At 53.0% G+C, this 26,633-nt stretch overlaps 1 protein-coding gene across 2 annotated transcripts in view; it reads right to left on the bottom strand.

The window, feature by feature from the left end:
• The window catches only part of Scube1 (signal peptide, CUB domain and EGF like domain containing 1), a 118,289-nt gene that overhangs the window by 46,578 nt on the left and 45,078 nt on the right, over window positions 1-26,633 (bottom strand). For both annotated transcript variants that reach the window (XM_055627111.1, XM_055627112.1), the window contains exons 4-6: window positions 25,037-25,171; window positions 6,004-6,129; window positions 913-1,029 (exon numbers count right to left, since the gene is read on the bottom strand). In XM_055627111.1, coding sequence (XP_055483086.1) covers window positions 913-1,029; window positions 6,004-6,129; window positions 25,037-25,171 — 378 coding nt within the window. The remainder of the gene's footprint in view (window positions 1-912; window positions 1,030-6,003; window positions 6,130-25,036; window positions 25,172-26,633) is intronic.

The following is a 26,633-nucleotide window of genomic DNA, read 5'->3' as shown; positions in this document are numbered from 1 at the left end:
GGTTCGACCAAACACCTTCCTATCACTCAAAAAAAACCAAAACAAAACAAAACAAAAAAACCCCTGGAGAAACACCCCTCAAGTTGATAATAAGAAATGGGGGCCTTTTCAAAGAAGTACCGAGCATGAGCCCTCCCCCCAACTGTTGGGTCTAGCAAGCAGACACTTGGCCCCAAAGACTGAAATTCTTTTTTCTTAAACAAACAAACCAACAAAAAAAAATCTTACTGTTGTTTTTGAACAGGAAAAAAAGCATATTAGTAATTATTGCATAAAGTAACCACGAATGTTCAAGCTGCCCCTTAGGAACATGGGTGTGGAAGAGGGAGGTGGCTGAGCCTCACTCAGGACTCCCTGGAGCAAGCAGGTGATGGGACAGGAGCATTGCTGAGAAGAAGGGACTTGGGGTACGTGAGGAAGTTCTAGGGAGAGCCGGCCAGCTCGGAAATGAGAAGTAGTCCCAGGCATGCACGCCCCACGCAGGGTGCATAACCTCTGCCCTCACAGTGGGCCACGTGCTAGGGAACTCAGTTTCCCCGTGGCTGGGTACAGCACCCAGGCCTACAGGTGCTCACACGGACTCAGTGAGGCTGCCTACGGGTTTTCCAACATTAGGAAATACCAGTGCCTTAGGGACAGACGATGCCCCCAAGCTGAAGCACGATGCCACAGACAACTCCCTGCGCTGAGGATGAGGTTGGCAGCAACCCCGCTAGGGAGACCCAACCTAGATGGCCCTAGGGAACTTGGTCCCAGGGGACTGAGGGACCCAGGACAAATCTTCATAGAAGCTGCCATCCCCCTTGGCCTTGTGGGTGCTTCCTCTTCTTGTCTCCCTTCTGGTTCCTTCACACAGGGTACCTGCAGGGGCAGCATGGCACACAGCGGTACTGGCTTACAGTACCCACTTACCGATGCATGTCCGACCGTCCGCATGTAGGGCGTACTTCTGGTGGCAGCCACACATGGGGCCCGTGTCTGTGTCCTCGCAGCTGTGCTGACAGCCTCCGTTTCCATAGTTACAGGTTACTAGTAAGTCCCATAGTGTATACACGTATGTATAAACAAAACAACAACAGAAATTGTTAGTTTACAGGCATTGGGGTTTCTTTTTTTTGGGGGGGTAGGGGTTGAGGAAGTAAAAGCCTAAGGTGTCCAGGGAACAGCCCTTTGAGGATGGAGGGCGGCAGACATGTGTCTCTGTCCTTGGGTCCCTCCAGAGTGGCAGACAGAAATTCTTGTCTCTTGGGAAAGGAGAGGGCCCAAGAGTGGACTCTGGGCCTCCCATAGCTAATATATGAAGAGAGTAGGGGGTAGAGAGAGACTAGACACCCAGGCAAGACACTTTAACCCCATCAGTCCAATTTGGGGCAAATGCCTGTTGACATCAGGACATACAAGGTCAGCTGTGGGGGAGATGGTGGCCGTGGTTCAAAGGGACATTCATTTTCTTAGTTCTTGCACAGCTCTCTCCACTGCCTGAGTGGGATGTCGCTGTGGATACCTCTCTCTCTCTCTCTCTCTCTCTCTCTCTCTCTCTCTCTCTCTGGGTCCTAGCTGTGAAGCATCTTAAGCTCTGTTCCCTTACAGTCCTGACCCTGGAGCTCAGCTATGCCCAGATAGAACTTACACAAATTAACATCATCTGGGCCGTAGGCTGAGAACGACCAACCTTGTGTGGTTGCTGATGCCTGTGGCTGGGGGATCTAGAGCCCGTCAGCCCCAGACACCCCTCAGCAGCAGCAGCAGCCTGCATCCTTGGAAAGGGGACTGAGTGAAAAAGAGCCAGTCTGAAGTAGGAAAATGGTAGGTTTTATTTAAATGAAGGTGGTCCATTGCCACTGTCTAGGGGGAGGGAGGCCCCGGGAAAAGGACAAAGTCAGATCTCTCCCAGGGGCTTTTTGGAGACTGCTTTATCATGCAATGAGCTGGTGGCTAAGATGGCTTTCACCTGAGTGCCTGGACAGCATGTATTTATGGAGACCTTGATCGGCTTGTCAAAAAATCTGTCTACGTACATTGTTTACTTGTGAAAGTCTGTCTGAGGCCAGGCCTGGCTAGAGGAGCACTGAACTCCAGATCTAAGAGTTTGAACTAGCCTAGTAAGCGGATCCATTCAGACGGCTGGCAAGGCAGAGAAGTTGCTGGAGTCCATTTTTGGGAACGGACCTCTGCAGTCACATTCCGAATAGGTTTCTCTTTAGAAAGGAAGCACAATGGCCCTCTGGGCTCGCTTGTCCCGAGAGCCATTGGCCCCTGGACCTTGGACATGTAGTCTCCATAGCAGGTAAGGGCAAAGACAGCAGATATCCATCTGGCATCTTACACACTGACTCCAGAAGCCAGGGTCTCTCAGCAGTGTCTTTTTTCTTTTAAGACAGGGTTTCTGCATGTAGCCTTGGCTGTCCTGGACTTGCTTTGTAAACCAGGCTGGCCTCAAACTCACAGAGATCTGCCTGCCCCTGCCTCCCCCAGTGTGGGGATTAAAGGAGTGTGCCACCACGCCCGGCTGGTGTCCTCTGGACCCAACTTCCAAAGAAGGTAGATGGCCCACAGGTTCTCTTCCACGAAGTCTGTCCCTTCCACACTCAGGGATGGTGGTGAAAAGCAGCAAGATGGTGTTTTTCCAGCTTAGCACTCCCTCTTGGGGACGGAGGCCCAGGGCTCAGGAGCAGGGCTGCATAGGTCTCAGGGGCTGGGCATTATGTGGGTTTTGTTTGTTTATTTGTTATTGAGAGTTCTCTTCAGAGTGGGCCCAGGGACATCTTGGGCACAAGGAAGTGAGAGTAGCACAGCCGGTTTCTCACATGTTAGACTCCGGCAAGACCAAGATGGATAAAGGAATGTCCTCTCTGGAAAGGGCCCTAGCCTCTGGAGAAATGAGGGATTGGGGTGTGGAGCCCTGCAACCCCTCCCAGCTCAGGCAAGGTCAGCCTGGACGCCTGCCCAAGTCTAGAGTTCAAGGTTCTTGAAATAGAAATGAGCTTGGGGCTCACGCAGGTCTCCCCCGTCCTTTGTGTTGGTCCTAACCTTCTACCTTGTTTGAGGCAGGGTCTCTTCTTGTGTACCACCACATACACCGGGCTAGCTGACCCACAAGCTTCCAGGAACTCACCTATCTCCACCTTCCATCTCACCACAGAAACACTGGGATGGCAGGCACATACCTCAGTGTCTAGATTTACATGGGATCTGGAGATTTGGTCTTCTAAGCCATCTCTTTTGGTTTTAGTTTTAGTTTTTAGAGACAAGGTTTTTCTGTGTATCCCTGGTTGTCCTGGAACTTGATCTGTAAATCAGGTTGGCCTCACACTCACACAGATCCACCTGCCTTTAATCCCGAATGCTGGGATTAAAGGTGTGCACCGCCATCACCGTGACCACCAGCTTTTTTTTTTTTTTTCTTTTCTTTTTTGTCTTCCAAGTCATTTTTAATCATGCCTCCCTCACACTCAGAAGGAACTAAAACCAGACCTCATGGGTGTCTTCCAGGGAGATCATAGGGCTTTTTCCAACTCTTTGGCCTAGGATGTAGAACTAGGCTTTCTATACCTTGTCAGAGAGAGAGAGAGAGAGAGAGAGAGAGAGCGCGCGCACGGGACTGTGGATCCAGGAACAGTAAATGTTCCCAGGCAGGGCGGGGCCCTTTCCTGACCCTGTGTTGATTAGGGTAGGGGTCTTAGCTTTCCATAGACTCTGGCTTGTCTTCGGTCCTTCCAGCCAAGCCAGATACCCAGAGGAGTTTTGTGGGTAAACCTCCTTGTGTGGCATTTGTCCCAGATGGGTTACAGGGTGAACTGATTCTGTGAGGTCACTCTTTCTAGTGTTTGCATGGAGCGAGTGTCCAGAGAGCATATTTGTCTGCAGCCTGTGCCTGCTTCTGTCCTAGCTCAGCACGAGGACTCGGGAGAGCTGGGGTCAGCCCCACCTGCTCTGAAAGTGGCCAGATAGTGGCTGTTTTCTCTGAAGTTGGAAGCATTCATCTGTGGGGCCTGGCTAGGGCCCGGGCTATCTCTGTCCTGCCTTGGTGACAGCTAACATGCGAGTCTTTGCTGTTCCGTGGGAAAGAGCTGGGAGTGATGAGAGAGACCGGCCCATATCCTGACCGTAGGCAGATGTTGTAGAATGTTATTCTTGAACACATCAGCAATCTTCATCAGAACAGATGTTTGCAGTTCTGCCCCAGCTTCGTGTAGTGTGAGGCAGTGATAGAATACATAGAAGGTGGAAGGTTCACTGATGGAGTGGGGAGCGGGGGCTCCTGTCTGTGGCTGTCATCATCTGTGCTGGCACAAGCATGAGGTTCCCCATGAAACTCATTGGCGCCCCAAGTTGGACTTGGGTGGACTCCTACTCCTGTCAGTCAGTATCTAGGGCAAGTAGGCGCTTGGTCACATCTCGCCAGGAAGAGTTCACAAAATACCAGGGATAAAGACAGTGCCTACGTCGGGAGATGGGTAGACAGGCTAGGAGGCTGAAGCATAAGCCGCTGGGGACAGGGACAAGAGCGGGTGCTCGTGGGTCCCCAGGACCGTGGCAACTATTGGTGGAAGGTGAGCCGAGAGAGCCTCAGCCTCTGGGGATGGCGGCCCAGCTGTCTTCTGCCCAGAATGGAGGATTAAAGGGGAGCCGTGGTTTTTATGGTGCTGTCAGTCAGCCCAGACGCTGATGCTCAGGCAGCCAGGAGCACATTCTTCAAGGTCAGAAGCAGCCTCCTCTGTCTGGCCTGTGTTTCTACATCACAGTGTGGGGCTGATGAAGTCAGGGGTGGGGTTCAGTTGGAAGTATTTACTGATGTTCCCTCAGTTCTTGGCACAAAGAACACTCAGCTTGGCTCTCCCCATGCCCAGTGACAGTGCCTGCATGCCACTGCCTTCTCCCAGAGCTGCTGGCAGGGTGTGTTACAGCTGATGCTCTCAAGTCTTTTGACTGTCTTAAACTCTGTTTCCTTTCCCTATTCCATTTCTAGTCATGGGCTGGATGCCCATGGTAAGGGGGTGGACTGGGGATGGGTGTAGTGGCACATTCCTTTAACTCTAGCACTCTGGAGGCAGAGGCAGGTGGATCTCTGTGATTTCCAGGCCAGCCTGGTCTACAGAGCCAGTTGCAGGACATAGTGAAACCCTGTCCCAATAGCAATAATAAAGCAATGAAAAGAGACTGCACTTTTTATGTTGAGTCCTGGGGCAGACCTCCTCCAGGGAGGCATGCAGGCCTTGAAATGGTGCCTTCTTCAGATATGGGGCTTGCATGGTTGTGCTCAGCCCTGCAGAGGTCACTGAGTTCTGCTTTAAAAATTTATTTTATTTTATTTTATTTTATTTTATTTTATTTTATTTTATTTTATTTTATTTTATTTTATTTTTGAGACAGGGTCTCATGTAGCACAGGCTGGCTTCAAACTCTCTACATAGCTGAGGCTGACTTTGAACTTCTGTCTCTACCTCCCGAGTGGTAGGTAGGTCTATAGGCATGAGCCACCGTGCCTGATTTATTCGATGCTAGAGATGGAACCCAGGACAAGGCAAGTACTCTATCGCCTGAACAATATCCTCACCCTGAGTTCCGGCCTTCGAACCTGGAAAAACGTCACCACCAGGTCCACTCCCCATGCACCCTCCCCCATCCACTCTCCTTTGCTCCTTTATACTCTTCTTTCACCTAAGACTTCTTAGGCTGATCGAGAAAGTGGGGCTTTAAACACTCTGAGCGGTAGCCCTCCATCGCCATAGGAGAGTTTGAGTTCAGGGCTTTCCAGATGGCCCACGGCAGTGGCAGGGACTCTGTCAATAGTATCATACTACGTATTAAAAAAAAAAAAAAAAGCTGGGGGGTCATGACCCTGGGAGGCTCCACCTTCTCCGAGCCACTCAGCAGAACCCACCCTCCCCGAATCCCGGGGTGCTGAGCTCCCTCCCTGACCAGCACCCCGGACAGACCCGCCATAAAGCAATGGTAGGAGACGTGTGGGGGTGTCTGACCCATTTGCCTCCATCTACCTACGTGTGCAGTCCTTCTGGTTTTGGGCAAGGTCAAAGCCGGGCCTGCAGTCACAGGCAACCCCACCTTTGGGTGTCTCCCGACAGATGTGGGCACAGCCATGGTCTTTGTTCATGCAGTTCATACCCTCTGGGAAGAGAGACAGACAAGACAGACGTTGGAGACCAGTAAAAGTAGAAGAACGAAAACCTCAGGCCGTGAGGGGATGATCGGTGGTGTCCCAATGGTGGGTGTTTTTAGTGAGCCTATTTCGGGCACCATTCACACGAACACACACTCAGCCACAGGCACCTTCTGCCACAGCGCCTGAGTCCTGTAAGGTAGAGTCTCAATGACATCTCTGAGCCTGTAAGGCATGGCTCCTGCCTGACATCAGATTGTACGGTTAGGTGTGTCGCATTGCCTTCCATCGGAGCCGTGTGGCCTTGCTCCTCAGCCACTGACGGCTCCAGGATACCTTCTCATCCACTCATTAAGCTCTTATTTCCTCCCTGTCTGCCTGGAGTGGCTTGAACCTCCTTCTGATGACTACAGCTGATGTTTATCTTCTGGGTGGTTTGTGAGGAGTTTCCAGGATTTATGAGGTCAGGGGTCAAGTGAGACGCTGTAGGTCACAAGTCTATCAGGAGGTGTTGGAGGCTGGTTTCATGCTGATTACTGGTTACTGCCTGCTGGATACACCCATCCTTGTTTGTGTAAACCTGCCTCAAACATTATACCTGATCGGTTCATTAAATGGCCTATATCTGGGCAGGGCAGTATGGGGTAGGCGTGGCTAAGATTCCCGGGCTTGGAGAGCATAGAGAGGCTCATGGGAGACAGACAGACAGGAAGAGAGAAAGGGGGAGGACACTGTGATGGGTTAGGTGGAGAAGAAACCACGTGGGCAAGGAGAAAAGATTTCAATAATGGCGTGAAAAGGGCCAGATGAAGAATATAAGCAAGTACCACGGGATTATGGATGGAAGGTAGACCTGATGAGGAGGATGTAGGTGGATGGTATTGGATGGGGACTGGGAGATGGATAGTGAGGTTAGCTAGCAAGTGTAAGTAGAAGATCTGCCCGGCCCAAGGCAAATAAGGGAATCATACATCTAACAGGTGTCTGTGTCTTTTTATTTGTGATAGCAGGTTAAATAATACCGCTGTGATAATCTTAAGGATAATAAAAAAAAACCATTTTGTAGCCCAACAGCCATTATTAGTTTACAACAACAAAGAGGGCACAGGCAGATCAAAGGGCAGAGAGCTTCTGTGTGCTACACGCCTGCTCTGGGACCTGATGTCACCTCCACCTGAAAGATCATGGCGAGGGAAGCTGTCTGGGAGAGGGGAGGAAACCCCTGTGGTGATGACCACATCAGGTCCCTCTTCCTCAGGGACCTGGATTCTTAGCCGAGGGGAAGGGAGTGTAATTGTGACCCTGTGTGCTGTGCGTGGGCCCTCAGTAACGCAGGGCACGTTTGAAAGGACAAGTCTCTGACAGTTATAATATAGACCAAAAAGGCTTGGGCTGGAGGCGTGACTCAGCCGTAGATGAGCGCTTTGGCTAGCATGTTGGCAGCCGTGGGTTCCGCCCCAGCACCATGGAAAAGATAAGCAATAAAGAAATGGAAGTCTGGGGTCCGTTCACAGACGGCCAAGAACGAAGGCTGCATTTTGCCCAGACCTGTGCTGTTTTTATCCCTCCCTTTGGCTTGCTCATTAATTTAAGCCAAGCTGCTGTACCAAATGCAGCGAGAGGATCATCTACTGACCCGTGACAGACAGGCAAAGCCTCCAGGGCATCGAAGGAAGTGATACCACCCATTTCCTCTCCTCCACCTGTGGCCTGACCTGTGACAGCGCTGGGCCTGATGGCAGGGACGGAGATGTGATGGCCGCTGTTCAGTACTCACTGGGAGGGAGCTGACCTGTGACTACAGCCTATTTACGTAAAAATGTTCCTACCTCAAGCTGGTCGCCAGTAGGCAAGGTTGCTCTGGAGCCAAAATGAGCCAAGCCCGACTTCAATAGCAAAGTCCCCGTGGGCGTGAATCTGGCTTCCCCATAAACGTGTGCCTTGGAGACAATCCACTCACTTCTCTGGGCCTCACCCACAAGCATGCGCGCCACTGACACCCTCAGCCTCAAGGATCAGGTGTAAATGTTCACCTAAGCCACAGCCAGGAAGATGCCAAGTGCCTGGTGGGCATTCAGCATTCTAAGTACCTTTGTGGGCCCTGGCCTGCTCCTGCAGATCTGACGGCGGCAGCTCCCTGCTGGGACCTCGATGGGTAGAGCTAGGATGGCTTCAGGATAGGAGCTTCCTTGGCCACCCAAACACTTAGTTTCCTGTCTGGTTTTCTCAGACACCCTCCTGGGTGAGAGTCTGGCTACAAGCAGCACCCTTGACTCATGATAGGAACTGTCAGTGGTCAGCCCAAAGCCTAGGTCTCACCCACTCCTTGCGAAGGGGGCTGCATCTGCAGCTCTCCAGTGTCTCAGCTGTGGCCCGACCTTTGGTCCCCTGTCCCCGCGTACATCCTCCTGAGGTCTGCAATCCCACACTGTCTGCTGTATCCCCGGCTTCTCCTTCCTTCATCCCTGTCTTCCATAAATGACTTCCTAAGGCCACCTCGGAGTCCATAAACTTCATAAAGCCTCCCGAGCAGCCCTCCTCCCCCACCAGGTTACCCTCCAGGCCACGCTGATATCTCAGCTGCCCTGTGCTGGCTCGGATTAATGCCCTAACATACCCGGCTTTATCCTTCCAGGTAGGGAAGAGCCCATTTGCTCTGTTTAACTCAGCTGGTGTGAGGTGAAGAAAGGGAGACTGAATCTCCATTTCTAGTCAAAGAGTCGCAACTTCTGAGGAGCCCTGCTCATTATCAGGCAGCCATGAGCTCATCCCTAGGGAGCTGGCACATCCTGAACCCCAGACCACAGAGCACCAGGCTTTAGCACTGCCATGCCTTCTCTGAGGGTCTGTCACCATCGAGTCTTTCTGTTGGGGTGTCCAGACATTGGGCATGAGCCGAGGGAGTCACACACCCTGGAGAGACTGGTAGAGTGGTGATGCGTCACTGCCGCCGCCGAAGGTCAGTGGCGAGGCTGCAGGAAGGGAACAGGGAGCCGCAGAGCTGGTCTCAAGGGTGCTGACGGAAGATTCCAGAAGCTTCCCTCTTAGTCTGCTCCACAGTTGGGGTGTGTGTGTGTGTGCACGTGTGGAAGGCCTCTGTCTGCCCCTCCCCCCCGTACGTAACCTTGACGTAGAGTCGAGGCTTCTGTGCTGAGGCTCTCCTCTCAGGCTCCCGTACCAAGCCCTCAGCAGGCACGCTACAGCCTTGGTTCACCTCCGGCAGGGTCCAGAGGATGCCTGTTTCCCACTGAGGGTGGGGACAGGCTGGGCACTTCAGGGAGGCTGAACTGGGGTCCTCTCTGTGTTCCTGACCGTTACGACCTTTGTTGCATTTAAAAGGAACAACTTAAAAGTTGCTATGTGAAAACATAATGTTTTCCACCAAAAACAGTATCTTCTCTAAGCCAGGGAGAACGTGGGTCCGAGAGGCATGACCTTGCGGTAGGCATGGGAGGCACTAGGCACCAGCTATTCCAGTGTGGTTTGGACTCCAGATTGGAAGCTGCTCCCAGCTCCTGTGGCCTTTGCCAGGCTGCTCTGGCAGCTCTGGCTGCAGATGGCTTCTCCCACCAACCTGTATTCCTCTCAAGCCCAGGCTCCAGCTACTCGTGCCGAGCCCACGGGTACTCAGCCCCAGGCCCAGGGCCCAGCTGGGGTGATATAGCTAGCTTCTGCTACCCAGGGCTGCAGGCCTCATCTGTCCTCCTGCAGATCTCTGCCTGGGCCACGTCTGCTCCTGAGAGGGTTGCAAACCACAAGCTTTCCGGCACACCTCCCCAGGTGTAGGTATGGGAGCCACGTGTGCCAAGTTCAGAGGAAGCCTGTTTGGTCCCCTCCGCAGAGGAGCTGAAAGAATTTCAGTCATTCCCAGAAGTCCTGCATTTCACATGCCCGGTGCCCTCCAGCTCAGGCTGCCCGAAAACTCAAAGCTAATCTGATCCGGCCCATCCAAATCCAATTATGCTCTGCAGACGTGGGCTGAGTGTCTCCTCAGTGCTAGGCCAGGAGGGGCGTGCACCACGGGGAGACAAGGCCCTTAGCAGCCACATCGATCGTCAGGTCAGCATGGAACTACCGCACGCTTACCTCATGTCTGCGCCTCAGCTTCACCTGAGGCAGAATGAGGCAGCCATGGGTCTTGCTTCCAAGGTGGGACAAGTAACGACAAAGCTGTCCTTGGACCCAGGCAGGAGGAAGCCATCGATGGCGGCCACCAGAGGGGTGAAGCACACGTGCCCGGGGGACCCTCTGCCTGCTTTTGAGGGACAGGCTTTCAAGCCAGGAACAAGGGGGAAGCTGTCACAGTATCCTGAGAGGGATGAAGAGAGTGCAGAGGCTTCTCTGTGACATCTTTGAGAGTTTTCTCCTAGAGCAGTGGTTCTCAGCCTGTGGAGGTGCACGTCATCAAAGGAGTCACATACCAGATAACCCGAGTATCATGTATTGACACCATGATTCGTAAGAGCAGCAGAACTACAGTTATGAGGCGGCAGCAAAATAATTTCCTAATTGGCGGTCACCACAGCATGAGGCCCTATGATAGAGGGTTGCAGCATTAGAGGGCACACCCGATTTACAAACCGCCCACGGGAAGTGGTCAGCGTGGTGGAAGACGTGTCTGGCCACCCCTGGCAACGGGCTCCCATGGTGCTTTTTCCATCAGTGCCTCTTCGTAGGCCAGCTGTTAGCCTTGGAGATGGTCCCACGTGTATAGAGATGTGATGGCACCCTGCCTGCCATACCGGTGTACCTGTCACGTTCCCTCAACCCAGGTCTGGTGCCTTTGCCCCCCCCATCAGAGTTGGAATGTGTGCCTCCCAAGGGTCATTGCTAGGGCGGCTTCGTCAATAATACCACTTCCAAAGTTCCTGTCCCTCAAACACAGAAGAGAACAATGGCCTTGCCTCACCCCAACTCTAGCCCCGCTCCAACTCAGAAGGGAGGATTTGCTTTTCCTTTGCTTCCTTGACACAGTAAAAGAGCCGAGAAAGAGGCTGGAGCTTTAGGGGGCCTTCACAGCCCAGAATCACCCTAGCTTATCAGTGAAACCAAGCCTAGCTTATGGACCTGGGAAGAACCCCAGGGAGGCCAGGTGAAGGGAGGTGCAGGTCTGAGCTGGGATGGAGAGGCTAATGAGGACCCCCGGGTGTCTGCTTGAGGCTCAGGTTTTGTGCCAACCCACGGATATGTCATCCTGTCAACTCCCCAGGCTGACCTTAGAGGGACATAAGTTTCGGTACCTCCTGCCCTTATGAGACAGGAGCGCCGAGGCACAGACAGACAAATAATTGGCCTAGGGTGAAGGGCTGGATCATGGGATGATACAGACGCTAAAGAGAAGGCAGCCGCTTGGGGCTGTCCTGCTCGCTCTGGATCAGGACAGCTGGAGCCGCTTTCTCCACATGGGCACTTTGCACACATAACCTCCTCGAGGCCCAGGCTGGTTCTTCCAAGACGGAGACACAAAGGGTCAGTGTTTTGTCTGAGAGGCATGACGAGGAGAGGCGGGAGGTGGAGGTGGGCTGGAAACCATGCCTGACCCAGAACCTGCCCTCAGAGGATGTGGGATGGCGATGGACACCTAAGATCCCCCAGCCCCTGTAGCTACTTCTCCAGTCTGCTCTGCTGGGGCCGGGGCAATGAGGAATACTGGGTACCCTCTCTCCTTTTTCTCTGCGTGCCTTTGGGAATGTGGCTTCCTCCACACAGGCCGTGGGCCCTCTCTCATCTTGGAACAACTTCTGACCAGCCATTTTGGATTATGTGGTACCACCTCTTCTGGAAGCTCTCCCGTTCCTATCCCTTCCCCCATCTTGAGGCTAGATTCTGGCATGGGACCCTCGATACCATCCCCTTTTTCTCGGTCACAGCACTTGCCGTACTGTGGTTGGACAGTGCTCCTCCATCAAATGGAGGCTCCTTGTGGGGCCAGGACCACTCTTGAGTATAATTTGTCCCTGTGTACCGAGGTCCCAAAGGTAGCCACCCTGGGCAGCAGCATGAGAGCACTGGGGTGGTTTCAGTGTCTTTGTCTGCAGGCCCGGTGCTCGTTGCAGGGGGCCCCTGGTCTCTGTTCCCTAACAGGGCACTGACAGTATCTGCCCCTGGAGTGTGGGCCAAAAGTCTATTGTTACATGACTCAGGTTTCAGCAGAAAAGGGGGTTGTGGGGAGGTCACCCTCACCTGTAGCCCTTCAGCCTGTCTTTGAACAGATCCAGACATAGAGGGGCCCTGGCAATTGCTGCCTAGACTCCCAGCCTCCCACGAGCACAGAGAGGCACTGCTGGGGAGAGCTGGGACGGCATGGCTTCACCCACCCCGAGCACTTCTGTGAGCTAGGCTCTTGGAGATCTCCCTAACTGGACATCTTGGTGTAGATGCTGCAGCTCATAAGAGTCAGGTCTCCAGTGGCCACTTAATGCTCATCTCTCTTCCTACCATCCTGCTTCCTGATTGGCAGCTTCTGTGGTCCCTTCAGACCCCCCCCCCCATTCCTTTTCTCTCTTTTTTTCTCCTGGAACATACAGGGGAAAGAGAGCCTCCCTTTGGGGCTCTCATGGTTTTGAGTACAAGTTGGGTATGTGACCCAATACAGGGGCTGACTCACTCATTTCTCTTAAGAGTGCTGAAGGGCATGGAAAGTGACTCTGGGGGGCAGCCTCCTCTTCAGCCGCACTGTGAAATGTAGGACCACCTTTCCTTCCTCCTCGCCTCTTGAAGTTTCTCAGGCTGGCCACTAGGTGTCACTACAACCAAGCTGAAGCCTCTCCAAGGAGCTGGCGGCAGCTTCAGAGGTCCGGCTGGAAGATGGACTGTGTTGAGCTGGCCTCCCGCCTAGTGGGCCACAAGTCCTTCTCCCTCTCCAGCCACTGGTCGCATGGCATAGCCAGTTAGGCTGGATTTCAGATAGACGGTACGTACTTCCAAACTGTATGTTCCGAATGTGGCAACAGGCCATACTTACATGTAAAACAGCAAACCTCCTATCGTAACTCGTCAGCCTTCTCCCTTCCCACAGGATCCCTAAAGGAAGTCACATGGACAGGCTGTCCCACACCACCCTCAGTTGGCCCCAGACCCGATGCAGAAAGATCCCAGCCTGCTAGCTGTGGATCTCTTCCTTCACAGGGCAGCTGTGGTCTACCGGACCTTGAGAGGACAGCAGGCACCCAAACCAACTGGCAAGCCTCTCTCTATCTGAGAAGCTCAGATCACAGGCTGCTCCTGCCATTTGGTCTACCCTAAAGGCAGTGCTTAGTAAATTCAGGCGTAAAGGCAGAGGTGGGGTGGGGCAGGTGGACTGGGATGGGGTATCGGGAAAGGGTAGGATAAGAGTCAAGACCCGAGCCGTGGACCAGCTGTGACTGCTGGAGAAGCCGGCTTACGTGAGAAAGGTAGGAGGAGACAGCTGTTGTACTTCTGGCAGATGAACCGCAGGGGAGACCGTGCCAGAAGGAAGATCAGCTGACCCGATGGCCATGAGTAAGTGTAAGCCCTGGCTGAACCGGAGACCCATGGGAAGTAAATGCTGGCTGTCCCTGTGCGGCCTCTCCAGCCCAAGGAACAGGAAAGCACGCTATAAATCAGAGCCACACCGCCCAGGCATCCGAGAAGCTTCTCAAGGGAGCGATGGTCGGAGCAGACAGGGAGCTCCAGACAGAGGGAGCAGTGTGAGGAGACAGGGACACGGAGTAGCAGGGGTTTGCAGGGGCTGGTTTGTGACAAGCACAGGCTATGGAGATCCAAGTTAGAATCCTGTGGGGGGGGGGCGGGGTTGGGGGAAGGTCAAGTGGGGAGTGACATGGCCATGGGCTGGGTCCATGAAGGCTCAGGGAGAGCTGGCAGCAGCTGCAGTAACTTGGCCAGAGGTCAGCAGCTGGCAGCCTTACCCAGGGAGAGGGCAGTCCGCCTGGCAAGCCTGGGCTTTTCCGTGTCTCAGGGGTGCCAAGGCTTCACGGTACCCCCTGCTCTTGCCCTTCTGTCCACCTGTTTGTTCGGGTATCTGGTCAAGCCATCAGGCGTGAGCGCAGAGCCAGCCTCTGCTAGTCTTCTATGGTGGGAACTCTACATTCCACCGATGGGATAACAGTACCACACAGATTACGCTCAGGAGCCATCCAGATCCGGGCATGGTGCCAGGCCCAGTCGAGCTCAGCTGTGAGGCTTATGGCTCTATAGGATGCGTGTACTGATGACACGGTGCTATGGAGCCCAAGGATGGGCGTTTCCTGAGGGACACAGCTTATGCGCACAGCTCGTTCTCATCTGCATCAACAGCTCTGATACGTGCTTCACTGCACAGCAAGAGGCCAAGGCTGAGAAACCCATTGCTGAGAGGGGACCCAGGGCCAGGTGGACTGTCCCTTGTCTTGGTACCTTCTGAACTCTGTGGCTTGCTTACCCTCCACCCTCCACCATCGATTCCTGGAGACCCCAAGGGCCTACAGCTTTGCAGAAAGATCCCCTGCCAGCACTGAGAAATCAGCCCTGTGGTGCCCTTGGCGCCGGCTTGAGGCCAGGCCAGGAGGAGTGCGTGAAGCTGGCTTACCAGCCAAAGGAGTTGTTTATGGGGTGGGAGGCTCATAAAAAATAATGGGATGGATTTATTGTCCCCGCCTTGAGGGCCATTCCAGACCGCACAGGGCCAGGCCAGGCCTCTTCCAGTAGCACCATAAATCTCCACGCTAAGTGCCAGGGATGTCCGTCCTCCCGCCCACCTGGTCTGTAGCCAGACAAGGAAGTTCAAGGAGCCCGCACCCTAACAGGGCCTGTCTCAGCCCCCATAGCCAGTGATGGAAGGCCTTAAAACAGGGCAAGGATGACCCTGTAGCAGGAGCTATAATGGGGGGGTCCCTGGAGCACAGGGACCTGGCTTGCTTCTCAAGATGTGAAAATCGCATGTGGGGAACCGACAGAAGTCCGCTAGCCAGGTATACCCACAGGATGCTAAGCCATAACTTGGCTGGGGACTCTCGTGTGCGATGGAGGGGACCTGTCTGTGGCCTTGTTTACTGGGATCTGGCAGTGAGAAAGAGAAAGAGTTGGCCGTGGTACCGTAGATCCAGCCTTATCCATCTCTAAGAGCCCCCACATCGTACAGCATGGAAAAGGAAGGCAGTTTCCGTCAAGGGGCATGGCAGTGCTTATCTGATGCATCTCAAAGGGTGAAGTGAGCACCGGGATTATCCCCTGTGGAAAGCCACTGTAAAGCATAAGGGACTTGGCTTGGGCTCCTATGGCTGACTCAGGCTTGGAGAGGGTCAAGGTCCAGTCGGTTTTTAGGACAAGTGAAAGCCAGAGAGGCTGAGTTAAAGACAAAGGCAGGAGAATGAAGGGCCAGCCTGGGGGAAAGCAGCAGGAGGACCCTGGATAGAGTTGGGATAATTGCTCAGAGGCCGCCCCTGTGGCAATTCCTAACCCAGACGTCCATACTCCAAACCCCTCAGGTGACCTCTGCCAAGCAGCCCCCAGCCAGGCCTGACACTACTGTGAGTTTGGGAAGCAGGCTCAGATCCCAGAAGTGGGCAAGGGTGGCTTTCCCCACCACTCTGACCATGGCCAGCTCAGGTGGGTATGCCATGCAGGGCCCTGCTTCATGCCTCAGGAGTCTGGATATTGGTTGGAAGGAAACGTTTCATTCCTAATCCTAGCATGCAGGAAGCATGTGAGTCCCTTTCAAAATTTTACACTAAAACAGAGCCCTTAATACAACAGTATAAAAAGTGGGGCCTTTATGAGTGATTAGGTTAGTATGTCTCAGGGGTGTGATGACCTTAAAAATAGGTAGAGGCAATAGCTGGGCCCTTTGCCCCTGCCTTTTGTTGCAGTTGGATACACAAAGAGGTGCCATCTGTAGCACAGAAGTGCCTGCCAGGTATGGAGTGCCTGGGGCCTAGTGCTTTAACTTCATAGCCTCCAAAACACAGCAACAATCCCAAGTAACTGCAGTGAGAAGAGACCAAAACAGCACACTGACTGAGGAGAGGAGTGGGTGAGCTCGCTCCTGCTCCTACCCCCACGCCCGGTCCTCGACATGCAAACTGCCTTTGCGCATGATCCGATAAGACTCGCATCTTGGACTTGCCTTTCTTGCAGTCTGTGGTTTGGGGAGAATGTACCCTGGTACAGAGATGGGGGCCTTATGAGTGTCATGCAAAGAGGTGAGACAGAGGAACTGGGGGCTTAACAGATGACAGGCAGGGGCTTGTGTCTCCCCATCCCCATCCCCTTGCTGAGAACACACACAAGGAGGCCTGAGCCCCAACAGCAACCTACAACCCTGACCTCCAATGAGGTCCCCAAATGTTGAGGTTTTCCTCTTTCACTCAGACCCTTTCAGACCCTCCCCCAGGTACTCAGGAGAGGGGGACAGGAGTGGTCTGTACACGCTGTTCTTGGAGGATCGTATTCATATACCAAGTTGGATTCTGAGTAGGATTCAGCATCACCAGCTTCTAAACATGTAGGAGACTGGCCATGATGTATAAGGCCCCGGGCCATATCTAGAATAAAAATCAGAGTGAGCTTTCACTCAGGTTCCACTGATTCCCAGGTTTCTAGGCTGTAAAGAGGATAGAGTTCTGCCTTGTTCAGGATCACCAGCCACTGAAATAGTCAGCATCTATGTGATGTGAGTAACAGGACAGTCTGAAGTGTAAACCTGAGGTGGACAGGCTCTCCGGAAGGTCTGTGGCCCTGTCTCACACCTGCCTCAGACACCCTGTCACACTGCGGCCGCTCTTCAGTTACTTTCCCCATCAGTCACCCACCTGTCACCTCTTCCTCAGCCATTCTCCTGTCACAGTCCCCTCAGACATCCTGTCACATTTCCCTCAGCCATCTTTCTGTTCCTTCTCCCTCGGTCTTTCCTTCACCAGCGTCCCTTCAGCCATTATCCTGTTGTCTTCCTCTTTAACATTCTGTCACATTTCCCTCAGACATCTTCCTGTCACTTTCTCCTCTTACATTATCACCTCCTCTCACTATTGTCCTGTCACCTTCTCTTCAGCTATCCTGTCAGCATCTCCACAATGTCTGTCACTTTCCCCATCAGCCACCTCCTTGTCTCCTCTCCCATCGGCCATTTTCTTGTCAACCTCCCCATTAGTCACCTTGTCGCTTTCTTCTCAGCCATCCTGCCATCTCCTCCTCACACACCCTTCTCAGCCATCTTCCTGTCATCCTTCCCCCAGCCATCCTCCTATTTCAGCCATCTTCCTGTCATGTTCCCTGAAGCCACCCCCTCCCTGCCATGCTTTTTCTGTCACCTTCCCTTTAGCCACCTTCCTGTCAGGCATCCTGTCACACCCCCTCCCCAGTCATTTCCCTTTCGGCTCCCCCTTGGCCACCCTACTGTCACCTCTCCCTCAACCATCCTATCAACTTCCCTCCCCCAAGGCATCCTGTTCTACGCCTGTGGTGTGGCTGGGAGTGTGGCCTAACTCCCTGCTTGCTTATCTCCGTGTCTTACCCATGATGGATAACGATTTTGTGGTCAAATATGTCTCCCACATCCACATCTCATGGCTGAGTGAGCAAAAATCCAAATTCCTACTAAACGCTTTTTTTTTTTTTTTTTTTTTTTTAAATCTCTCTTGGTTCTGCCAGTTTGGAGAGTGGCTCTGGGCCCCTGGACCACCCTCTCTGACCGGTAATGATACCTGCGAGAGGGATCTTAGATGTTTAAGGAACACTGGGGAATGGTGAAGGACAGGCTGGACCATGGAGCTGCAGCTGCTGGACCCAGCGAGGGTGGAAAGGGGTGTGCAGCTCTGGGGCGGGGCCTGCAGGAGGGAACTGTGGATTCAGTGCTGAGGTCAGGAGCCACTCAAAAGCACACAGGGGAAAGTATCGGGGCCTAGGACACGGTGAGAACATCCCCTCTAATGAGGCTGCATGGTGCACACAGGAGGGTGAGCACTCCTACCCACTCTGCCCGGCTCTGGTCTCCTCGATCAGATGGCACTGGAGGACAGGGGTGTCCTTGACACTCTTCCAGGAAAAAAAAATGACAGAGAAACCTGTGTAACATGCCTTTATCTTCAGAGCACTCCCCAGGGCTGTTTTTCAGGCTTGCCTGCTGTTGGTCTATGGCCAAGTGACCCCTCTAGCCTTTGTTATCACCACAAACTCCTGCTGTCCCCGATCTCCTTCTTAACCCAACAGCCGTGCAGAATCCCACCCACACGGTGCCAGCCCTCAGCTCATGCAGGACCGTTTATCCCTTCCCCAGTTAGCGACCAGCTCTCAGAGGCTTCTCCAGCCTCTGCTCCACAGGTCTCCAGACCAACCTTGGTGCTCTCAGTTTGACTAGCCTGATGGCCCCTCAGATCTATTCCTTGGGGCATGTGCCAGTCAACCAGCATATCACATCCAGGCCTGCACACATCTGGGTACAATAGTCCCAACATCGGCTCCTAGGGCAGCCCAGAAAGGAGTCATGACTTGAACTCAGACCCCCTGGGTTCTAGCCTCATCACTACTCCAAAGAGCCAGAAACCCTGGTTCTGGTATTTACAAGACTCTGTCTGTGCTGTGGGAGTGGCTAGCGTCCATCTCATAAGGGTTAAGGGCTCAACACTGGCTGTACCCTCTCAAGATTAAGCTTCAGTGAAACACCCCTGGAGACCGTAAGCCTCAGTTTCCCTGAATGACACTGAACATTCACTGCTCTGCTCCAATTACTAATAGTGACGTCTTCCACTCAGGAAACAACTGGCCTGGAGAGTAAATGGCGGAGTCCTTTCGAGTCATCCTTTTGGCTTGTCAGTGCTGGGCAGGTAGTACAAGTTGTTCTTAAGATGCAAATCTTTTTTTTTTTTTTTTTTTAAACCACATGTGTGCATGTGCCACGGGCATATACGTGGAGGTCAAGGATCATCTTGTGGGGACCCATTCTCTTCTTCCTCTGTGTGGGTCCCAGGGGGCTGTCTCAGGTTATCAGGCTTGCTAGCAGGAACCTTTACCTGCCGAGCTATCACGCTGGCCCCACACAAAAATTCTTGACCGCGGTGTTTACGCACCTAAGAAAAAGGCACAGGTAGTACACATACAGGCCGTGCCAACGTTGCCATGCTGACTTCCTGGCTTGGGATTGTATTCTGATGACCTAAGGTGCTGCCTTTGGGGAAAACTAGGTGAAGGACACATGAGACCTCTCTTTGAGACTTTTGTTTGTTTGTTTGTTAGCTTTTGTGAATCTAGAATTATTTCAAAACAAAGAGTCGTTAGTATTTCTGTCATTTTGTCTTCAGTTATATTGGGGTATTTACTCTTCCAAAGTTCCAGGTAAAATAAACAGATCCCCAGATGCTTGCAGGGTGGTTTAGTAAACACGACAGCCAAGTGTGATTTACACACAAGGCCATTTGCACACAACCTGACCCTCTGAGGCACAACTGTATCTAGAAACTGAATGGCAATTCCAGAGCCCATTGCGCCTTTTTAACAAGCCGAGAGCTCCTCAGCTTCTGGTCTGGACTCCTGTATGACTAAAATGGCTTCTGACCCTCAGAGCCAGACCTGCCACGGATCAGTGGCACGGGACAGCCAGCAATAGCAGCGTCAAAAGACACGTGTTCATTCGATGCCCAGAGCTTTGTGGGTATTCAGCTTGGGGACAGATAGCAATTCACGTCTTCTCTCTCTGGCAAGGGCGGCTGTCTGTATAACTGAGTTCGTATCAAAAACTGCCGACTGTAAGGGGGGGGGGCAGGTCAGCTCACGCTGAGAGAGGAGGGAAGTGTTAGGAGATAGTTCAGAAAAATCCTGCCACAAATGGTTTTGGAGGCACCAGGGGCACCTGGACCCTCAGGCGGTGTCAGGCGGGAAGAGGTGTCCATTGCACTAGGACTCCTCCCGAGCCCTATAGAGCTGGGCCAGCCATTGCGAGGGACCTCTGCATTGCCTGCTGTCTGTGCCAGCCGGGATTCTGGAGGCCAGGCCCTGACGGGCGGATTCTCCCTCAGTGACTCTGGCAACCTTGTGCAAGTTCCCTGACTCTTCAGTGTCCAAACTGGAAAAGGGCCACTGCAGGGATACAGGGGTAAACAGGGAAGGGCTTAGTAGCATACAGCGGGCACACAAGTGTGCGGTGCCGTATGCCCAGCCCCACGAACTCATCAGAGGGAGAGTCTCTAAAGTGCCGATATCCCTCTTGAAGGCTGAGGCTTGAGCCTGTGGCCCTGAATCCTAGGGAAGTGCCACGAAGGGAGGACACTGGGGTTCTCTGCATTCATTTACAAACGTGCTTAAGAGTGCGCAGAAGACTCTCAGATGTAGAATGTTTTTGGGGGGGCAGCTTCAGGCTTGTGGGTCTGCAGTACAGCCTGTCCTGTGGCCAGGTCTGGTATAGATCTCAGGGAAACAAGGCATGGCCAGCATGTCTCTGGTACGGCCCCGTTTGGCTGGGTAGGGTCTGCAGGCGTGAGTCTCCGAATCTACCTGTCCACCCATGCCCGGAGCAGACCGCACTGCCTCCATATTCACCTCGATGACCAATATGCCTGCCCACCCCACCCACCACTGCTAGCACAACTTAGCCCTGTTCATGCCTGTCTTCCTTATCTTTCCTTTCCTCCTGCTCTGTCCCTTCCAAAGGCTCCAGTGTGCCCTAGAATGAGAGTTGTGGTGAACAGTGTCCCTATCCCTAAAAGTCCCTAGCTACAAGGAAATGCACACCCTGTCACAGACATAGACAACAAGAGCGTCAAAGGGCCCTGGGAGGCAGGTGAAGTAGGGCACAGCTGTTCCGGAGGCTGGGGCCAGCCCATCACTGGAGCCTGTGGGTTTGAGGCAAACCTTGACAACAGAGCAGAGAGCCATCTCAGACTAAATAAAAAGGGAAAGGGGCTGAGGCTAGCCTTGGGTACATGCAGCTCCTGAACCACCCCCACCCTACCCTGTGAGCTTGTGTTGCTTCCTGTAATTGTGGGAACACTCTGTGACCTCCAGCCCATGCCAAGGCTGACCCACAGCAGGTGTCTAGTGAGGCACCAAGCACAGCCTGGAGGAACTGTTCCCTGCACGAGAGCGGGTGAATCTTGGTGTCACAGCTCCTCGGCCACCAGGGGTGGTCAGGATGCTGCTGCTCGTGACAGCTCCACTGTAGTCAGTAAAGTGACTGGTGGTTATGATGGCTCCATTGTTTGCCCCTCCGTTGAGAAAAACCAACCTTCAGAATCCCTCAGGCTTTTGTCCCAGCTTAAAGTAGAGGAATTCACAGTCAGTCTTGTTTTAGATTGAAAAAAAAAAAAAAAAAAAAAAGCACATGGCCCCCAACCTAGGGTCGGAAGACACCAGGCTTGTGAACAGCTGGATGAATGAGTAAGTGGGGAGAGGGGAGGGTCACCGCTCTTCACATCTGCGACCTTCACAGGCCCTTCTGGATCCACCCAGCATTGGTTAGACTGAAGGAAAAAGGGAAACTCACCCAGGAGGCCCTATCTTCTTGGAGCATAAAGTTGACATACTTAAAGGATAGAAAGGGCAGAGGAAGAGGAAGAAAGTCCAAGGTGTTAGGCTCTGGGTGGCCAGGCGTGGGGCTAGCCTAGTGCCACAGAGGCTGGGCTGAGTCTACAGCGGCCCTTGGCCTGAGGGCCAGAAGAGGTGTTGTTAGCCCTTGGGCCAGAGGTTGAGCAGAGGGGCATGTAGGCTGTCAGGGCATCAAAGCCAGCACCAGGAAGTGTTAAGCAGGACTAGCCAGATTCCAACAGCCCCAGGGTCCCCTCCCATCCAGTGCAGCCTTGCCAGGAGTTCTGGGGACCAGAAGGAATTAACTGGCTACATGTCACCCCCCCAAGGGCAGATTTTACCCTTGGATGCTTCAAAGCATTTTCCCTGAGGGCTGAGACTAATAGTCAAAGGTCCTAGAGAGGCAGAAGTGACAGGGGAGGCCCCAGGGGATCTGAAGCCAAGAACCTAACACTCCTCATCCAGCCTGGGCCTGATCCATGAGCCTCAGGCCAGGGTTTATGCTGGCGCCTGGGAAGTCAGGCTACTTGGAAGGGTTGAGCTGTGTGGCCTTGTTTCTGGGCCAGAAGCCCAGACTGACCTTGGCCTAGCCCTCTCATATATCTAATCAAAACCAGTCTGTGCTTTGGGTGGGTGGGTAGGGGGAGTCCAGAGATCCGGAGGGGAATTAGCCGGCTAGGTAACACCAGGAATCTAATTTGCCCAAGCCTCTGGATTCATCTGCTCTCCCCGGAGCCGCAGAATCAGAGGTCACGTGGGGGAGGCAAAGCGCTCCACGCTAGCACTTCCGGGCAGGCTCTGATTTTGAGCCGAGACACTCAACACCGTGGCTGACGCCGTAGTGGGCACTTGTGGCAGCGCCACGGACTGTGCCTGTCTAGGAGGTAGGTAGACCGTGTCCCGTCTCCTCCCAGGTACTGTGCACGGTTAGCCACGTCCTGGGCTCACCTTGTCCCCTTTGTACTTTCCTCTGGCTCGGAAACCCGGACGGTGCTGCTGTTTTGCCCTGCGAAGATGGCTTCAAGAAGTTCCCTGTGAGCTTTCTGGATTGGCTTCCTGGCTCAGATTTAAAAACCCGGAGATCCCACTAAGAGATTCCCGATAAGAAAAGAGACCTTCTTTTATCTACAAGCTAGCCGACACAGTCCGGGGTGTGTGGTGTGTGTAAGTGCACACCTGCATTTCAGCCAAATCTGCATTCCTGCTTCTGTAAAAGTCCAGGGGAGCTTTTTGGTGGGATGGACTATGTGTCCAAGGCCATACCCATACCCGCCAGTCTCTAGTGTTACGTTCTCCTTCAGACTTCCACACAGCTCTTTTTTTTTTTTTTTTTTTTCTTCCTTCCCAAGACAGGGTTGCTCAGTGTAACAAGCTCTGGCTGACCTCAAACTCACACAGATCCGCCTGCCTCTGCCTCCCGAGTGCTGGGTTTAAAGGCGTGTGTCACCGTGCCTGGCCACAGAGCTCTCTCAGTCCGGCAGCGGCTTCCACGCAGAGGCCTTCAGCTCTGGCCACTGTCCCACCACCTTCATCCTCTGCTTCCCTAGCCTCACTTCCTCCCCTGTCGGGGGAGTCTCACCCAGCCTGCTGTGAGCGGTCTGTGGTGGTGTTCAGGCCCGTGCCCTGGCAGCAGTTCTCCGACCTCCCCGGGCTGTTACCTCTCTCTCCAAACCCATCTCCAGTGTCTAAGACCTTAATCTGTGACCTCCCGGCCTAGCAGATGTGGAGAAGGCAGAATGGGCTGGCCACAGCTGCCCTTCTGCATCCTGCCATCCGTCTGTCCTTGCTTGTGCTCTCAGCTAGGAGCATGACTTCACCACAGCCCACCCGAGGCTCTCTGCAGAGGCAGGGACCGAGTGCTGGTGGAGAAAAAAGGGCCTGGAGTGTGACCCCAAGCTGTTCTGAGAAATCTCCCCTCCCTAGCATAGACAGGACCCAGGGAGGGCCTGTCACCTGCACTTTCCTTTCTGCTTTTTATGATCCCTGTGTACTCAGGTATGTACTCATTTATGTCACTTGCCTCCATCTTGGACAGCTCTGTCCAGTGTCATCATACCTAGGCAGTCATCAGGGGCAAGATGAGCCCTCTATCTGCCTGAGGCCACCTGGGTAGTGGCTCTGATGCCTAGAGCGAACATCCAGGGAAACACCAATTTTGGCCTTCATGCACTTCTGGGGACGCTGTAGTGCTAGCTGTTAGCGTACCAAACCTGTCTGTGAAGAAATTGCCGAAACAAACCCAGATGATCTGCTAGAATACTTCCAGTTTACTGCCCCAACATATTTAAAAAAAAAAAAAAATTCCCCCCTCCAGGAATCATTTTCTAGCAGTAACCACGTACTGTTTCCACTTCTCAACCTCTGGTAGCCCCGCCAAACACCAGCAGGTCATACCAGGTTCTCCTTCTAGCTTCAGACACCCCGCTGGCCCAGATCCATGGCCGCTGTCTTCTGGATGAGAAAGCTGAGGCTCTAAGCATACAGGGAGCTTGGTGAAGAGTAGCCCCAGAAAGGGGTGGAGGCGCTGGGTTCACATCTGCGCCCTGCTGAGCTGAGCCAGGCAGAGCACAAGCCTTCTGTACCCCTTGATTTGGTCTCAAACCTTCCTTGTCTAAGGTCAGTCTTGGAGGAGGGACAGTGGGCTGCTCTTTCTAACATCGCCAGCATTGACTCTTCAGGACAGCCTGGCCCCAGAAGCCTTGGGTCTTAGCATTGTCCTGCCAGGCCTCTCTGCAGCAGTACACAGCTCTGTCTTGGGATCGGCAGCTTGCTGAGCAACTGATGATGCCTTTGCTATTGCTGTCTGCTTGACCCAGGTTCCATAGCTGTGTTGGCGTCTGACCAGCTCTACCCCACCACACAGCCCCGCTGTCATAGGCCTAAACTTCAACCAGCTTCCATACTGGACCCCCAGTGCCCTGACACCAAGTGCCTTCCCCTGCTGGGCTTGGCTGGTGACTAGCTCAGTCCCCGGTACACCCAGCCTCAGCCTGCTCAGCCACCCCATCCCACCTGGCCTCCAGAGGCAGCAATGATAAGGTCCCTCGGCAGGCTGGTGACCCAGGACCACACAGCAGCGGTGCTAAAGGCTTATGGAGTCCTAAGGTGACACCAGTCCTTTTTGAAAGGAGTCTGGAGAACATGGAGAACTTCCTGTCCACAGCTAGTCTCCAACAAAGAGGAAGGTCACATTTGCTACCTGTGGCCCTACCGCGCGCACACACAGGAGAAATACCGTCAGCTGGGAGAGGGAAGGAGCTAGAAAGACTTCTATAAAGAATCAACACCGGTAGCACAAAATAGCCACAAGAGGTCACTACCCAAACCCGCCACCCTGACCCTGAGGCCCCTGGAATCCACGTGTAGAGGATCGTGTAGAGGAAACAGGGTCGCCTGTTTCCGAGGGCTTGGAAGGCATGCCTGGTTGACACAGGTTGTACTTACCATTGGAGCGGTGTATGCAGGTGTGTTGGTTGTCACTGAGAAAAAAACCGCTGTGGCACTGACACTCGTAGCTGCCCATGGCATTGACGCAGATCTGCTGGCAGCCACCGTTGTTGTCTTGACACTCATCCACATCTATGAGAAGAGGGAGAGAAGGGGAGCATGGCAGCATGTTACAAGGGTACCACACGGAGGCATTCCACGGCCCCGTGCTACGATGGTATTGTATTGGGGTACTCCACGACATGATGCTACAGTAGTACTGCAAGGGGGTACTGTAGCAAGAATTTTGGGATTTTTTTTTGTTTTTACTACTTTTAAATTTACATTTTTATTAATTACAGTTTATTCACTTTGTTTCCCAGCTGTAGCTCCCTCCCTTCTCCCTCCTCAATCCCACCCTCCCTCTCTCTTCTCCATCCAAGCCCCTCCCCCAGTCCACTGTTAGGGGAGGTCTTCCTCCCCTTCTTTCTGATCCTAGTCTATCAGGTATCATCAGGATTGGCTGCATTGTCTTCCTCTGGTAAGGCTGCTTCCCCCTCAGGGGGAGGTGATCAAAGAGCCAGCCAATCAGTTCATGTCAGAGACAGTCCCTGTTCCCATTACTAAAGAACCCACTTGGACCCTGAGCTACCATGGGCTACATCTGTGTAGGGGTTCTAGGTTATCTCCATGAATGGTTCTTGGTTGGAGTATCAGTCTCAGAAAAGACCCCTGTGTCCAGATTTTTTGGTTTTGTTGCTCTCCTTGTGGAGCTCCTGTCCTCTCCAGGTATTACCCACTTCTTTTGTAAGATTCCCTGTTAAAAAGCATAGAAATATTATAAGAATATTTTTTTGTTTTAATCCCAGGTGTAGGGCTATAGAGCTGCTTCACATCAGGTGACTATGGTGACTATGATTTACCTCATGCTCTAGCAGGGGCATGATTTTGTCAGCTGTAGATAGTTTCTGGACTGTGTGATGTTTGGAATTCTGAAGTCTTTTCAGAGAGCCCATAAATGCTAAAGCCCCGATGAGTGAGTTGTTGGTTGGTTGTGGTTTGATAAGTAGTTGTGCATGGAGAAGGAGGAAGAGGAGGAGGACGAGGAGGAGGAGAAGGAGAGGGCTAGAGAGATAGTCCAGTGGTTAAGAGCAGTGGCTGCTCTTCCAGAGGACCGGGGTCTAATTCCCAGCACCCACATGGCAGTTCACAAGTATAAGTCCTGTTCCAACGGATTTGACACCCTCACACAAACATACATGTGATCAAAACACTAATGTACATAAAATAAAAATAAGTTATTTTGAAGAAGAGGAAGAAGAAAAATAAGAAGAAGAAGAAGAAGAAGAAGAAGAAGAAGAAGAAGAAGAAGACGAAGAAGAGAAAGAAGAAGAAGAAATTAGGTTTTTCTGAAAGCGAAGATCAAACTTGCCCCCAGTAGCTCGATGCCCCTAATTAGCAGGAAGTAGTCTAAAGATAATGTTGCCCCCTTTCCTCTCTATCCCTTTTTTCTTTCCTATCTAGTGTTAGGGGGTTAAAGGGGAGAAGAAAGGGGGTGGAGAACCGTGGAAGAAAGAAGAACCCACAAAGGAGCAAAGACCACTTACAGGGTACT

Source organism: Psammomys obesus, unplaced genomic scaffold, assembly GCF_907164565.1.
Source record: "Psammomys obesus unplaced genomic scaffold, mPsaObe1.curated_primary_1811, whole genome shotgun sequence".
Lineage (NCBI taxonomy): Eukaryota > Metazoa > Chordata > Mammalia > Rodentia > Muridae > Psammomys > Psammomys obesus.
Note: the sequence above shows the minus strand (reverse complement) of the source record. Positions and strands in the feature narration are given on the sequence as shown.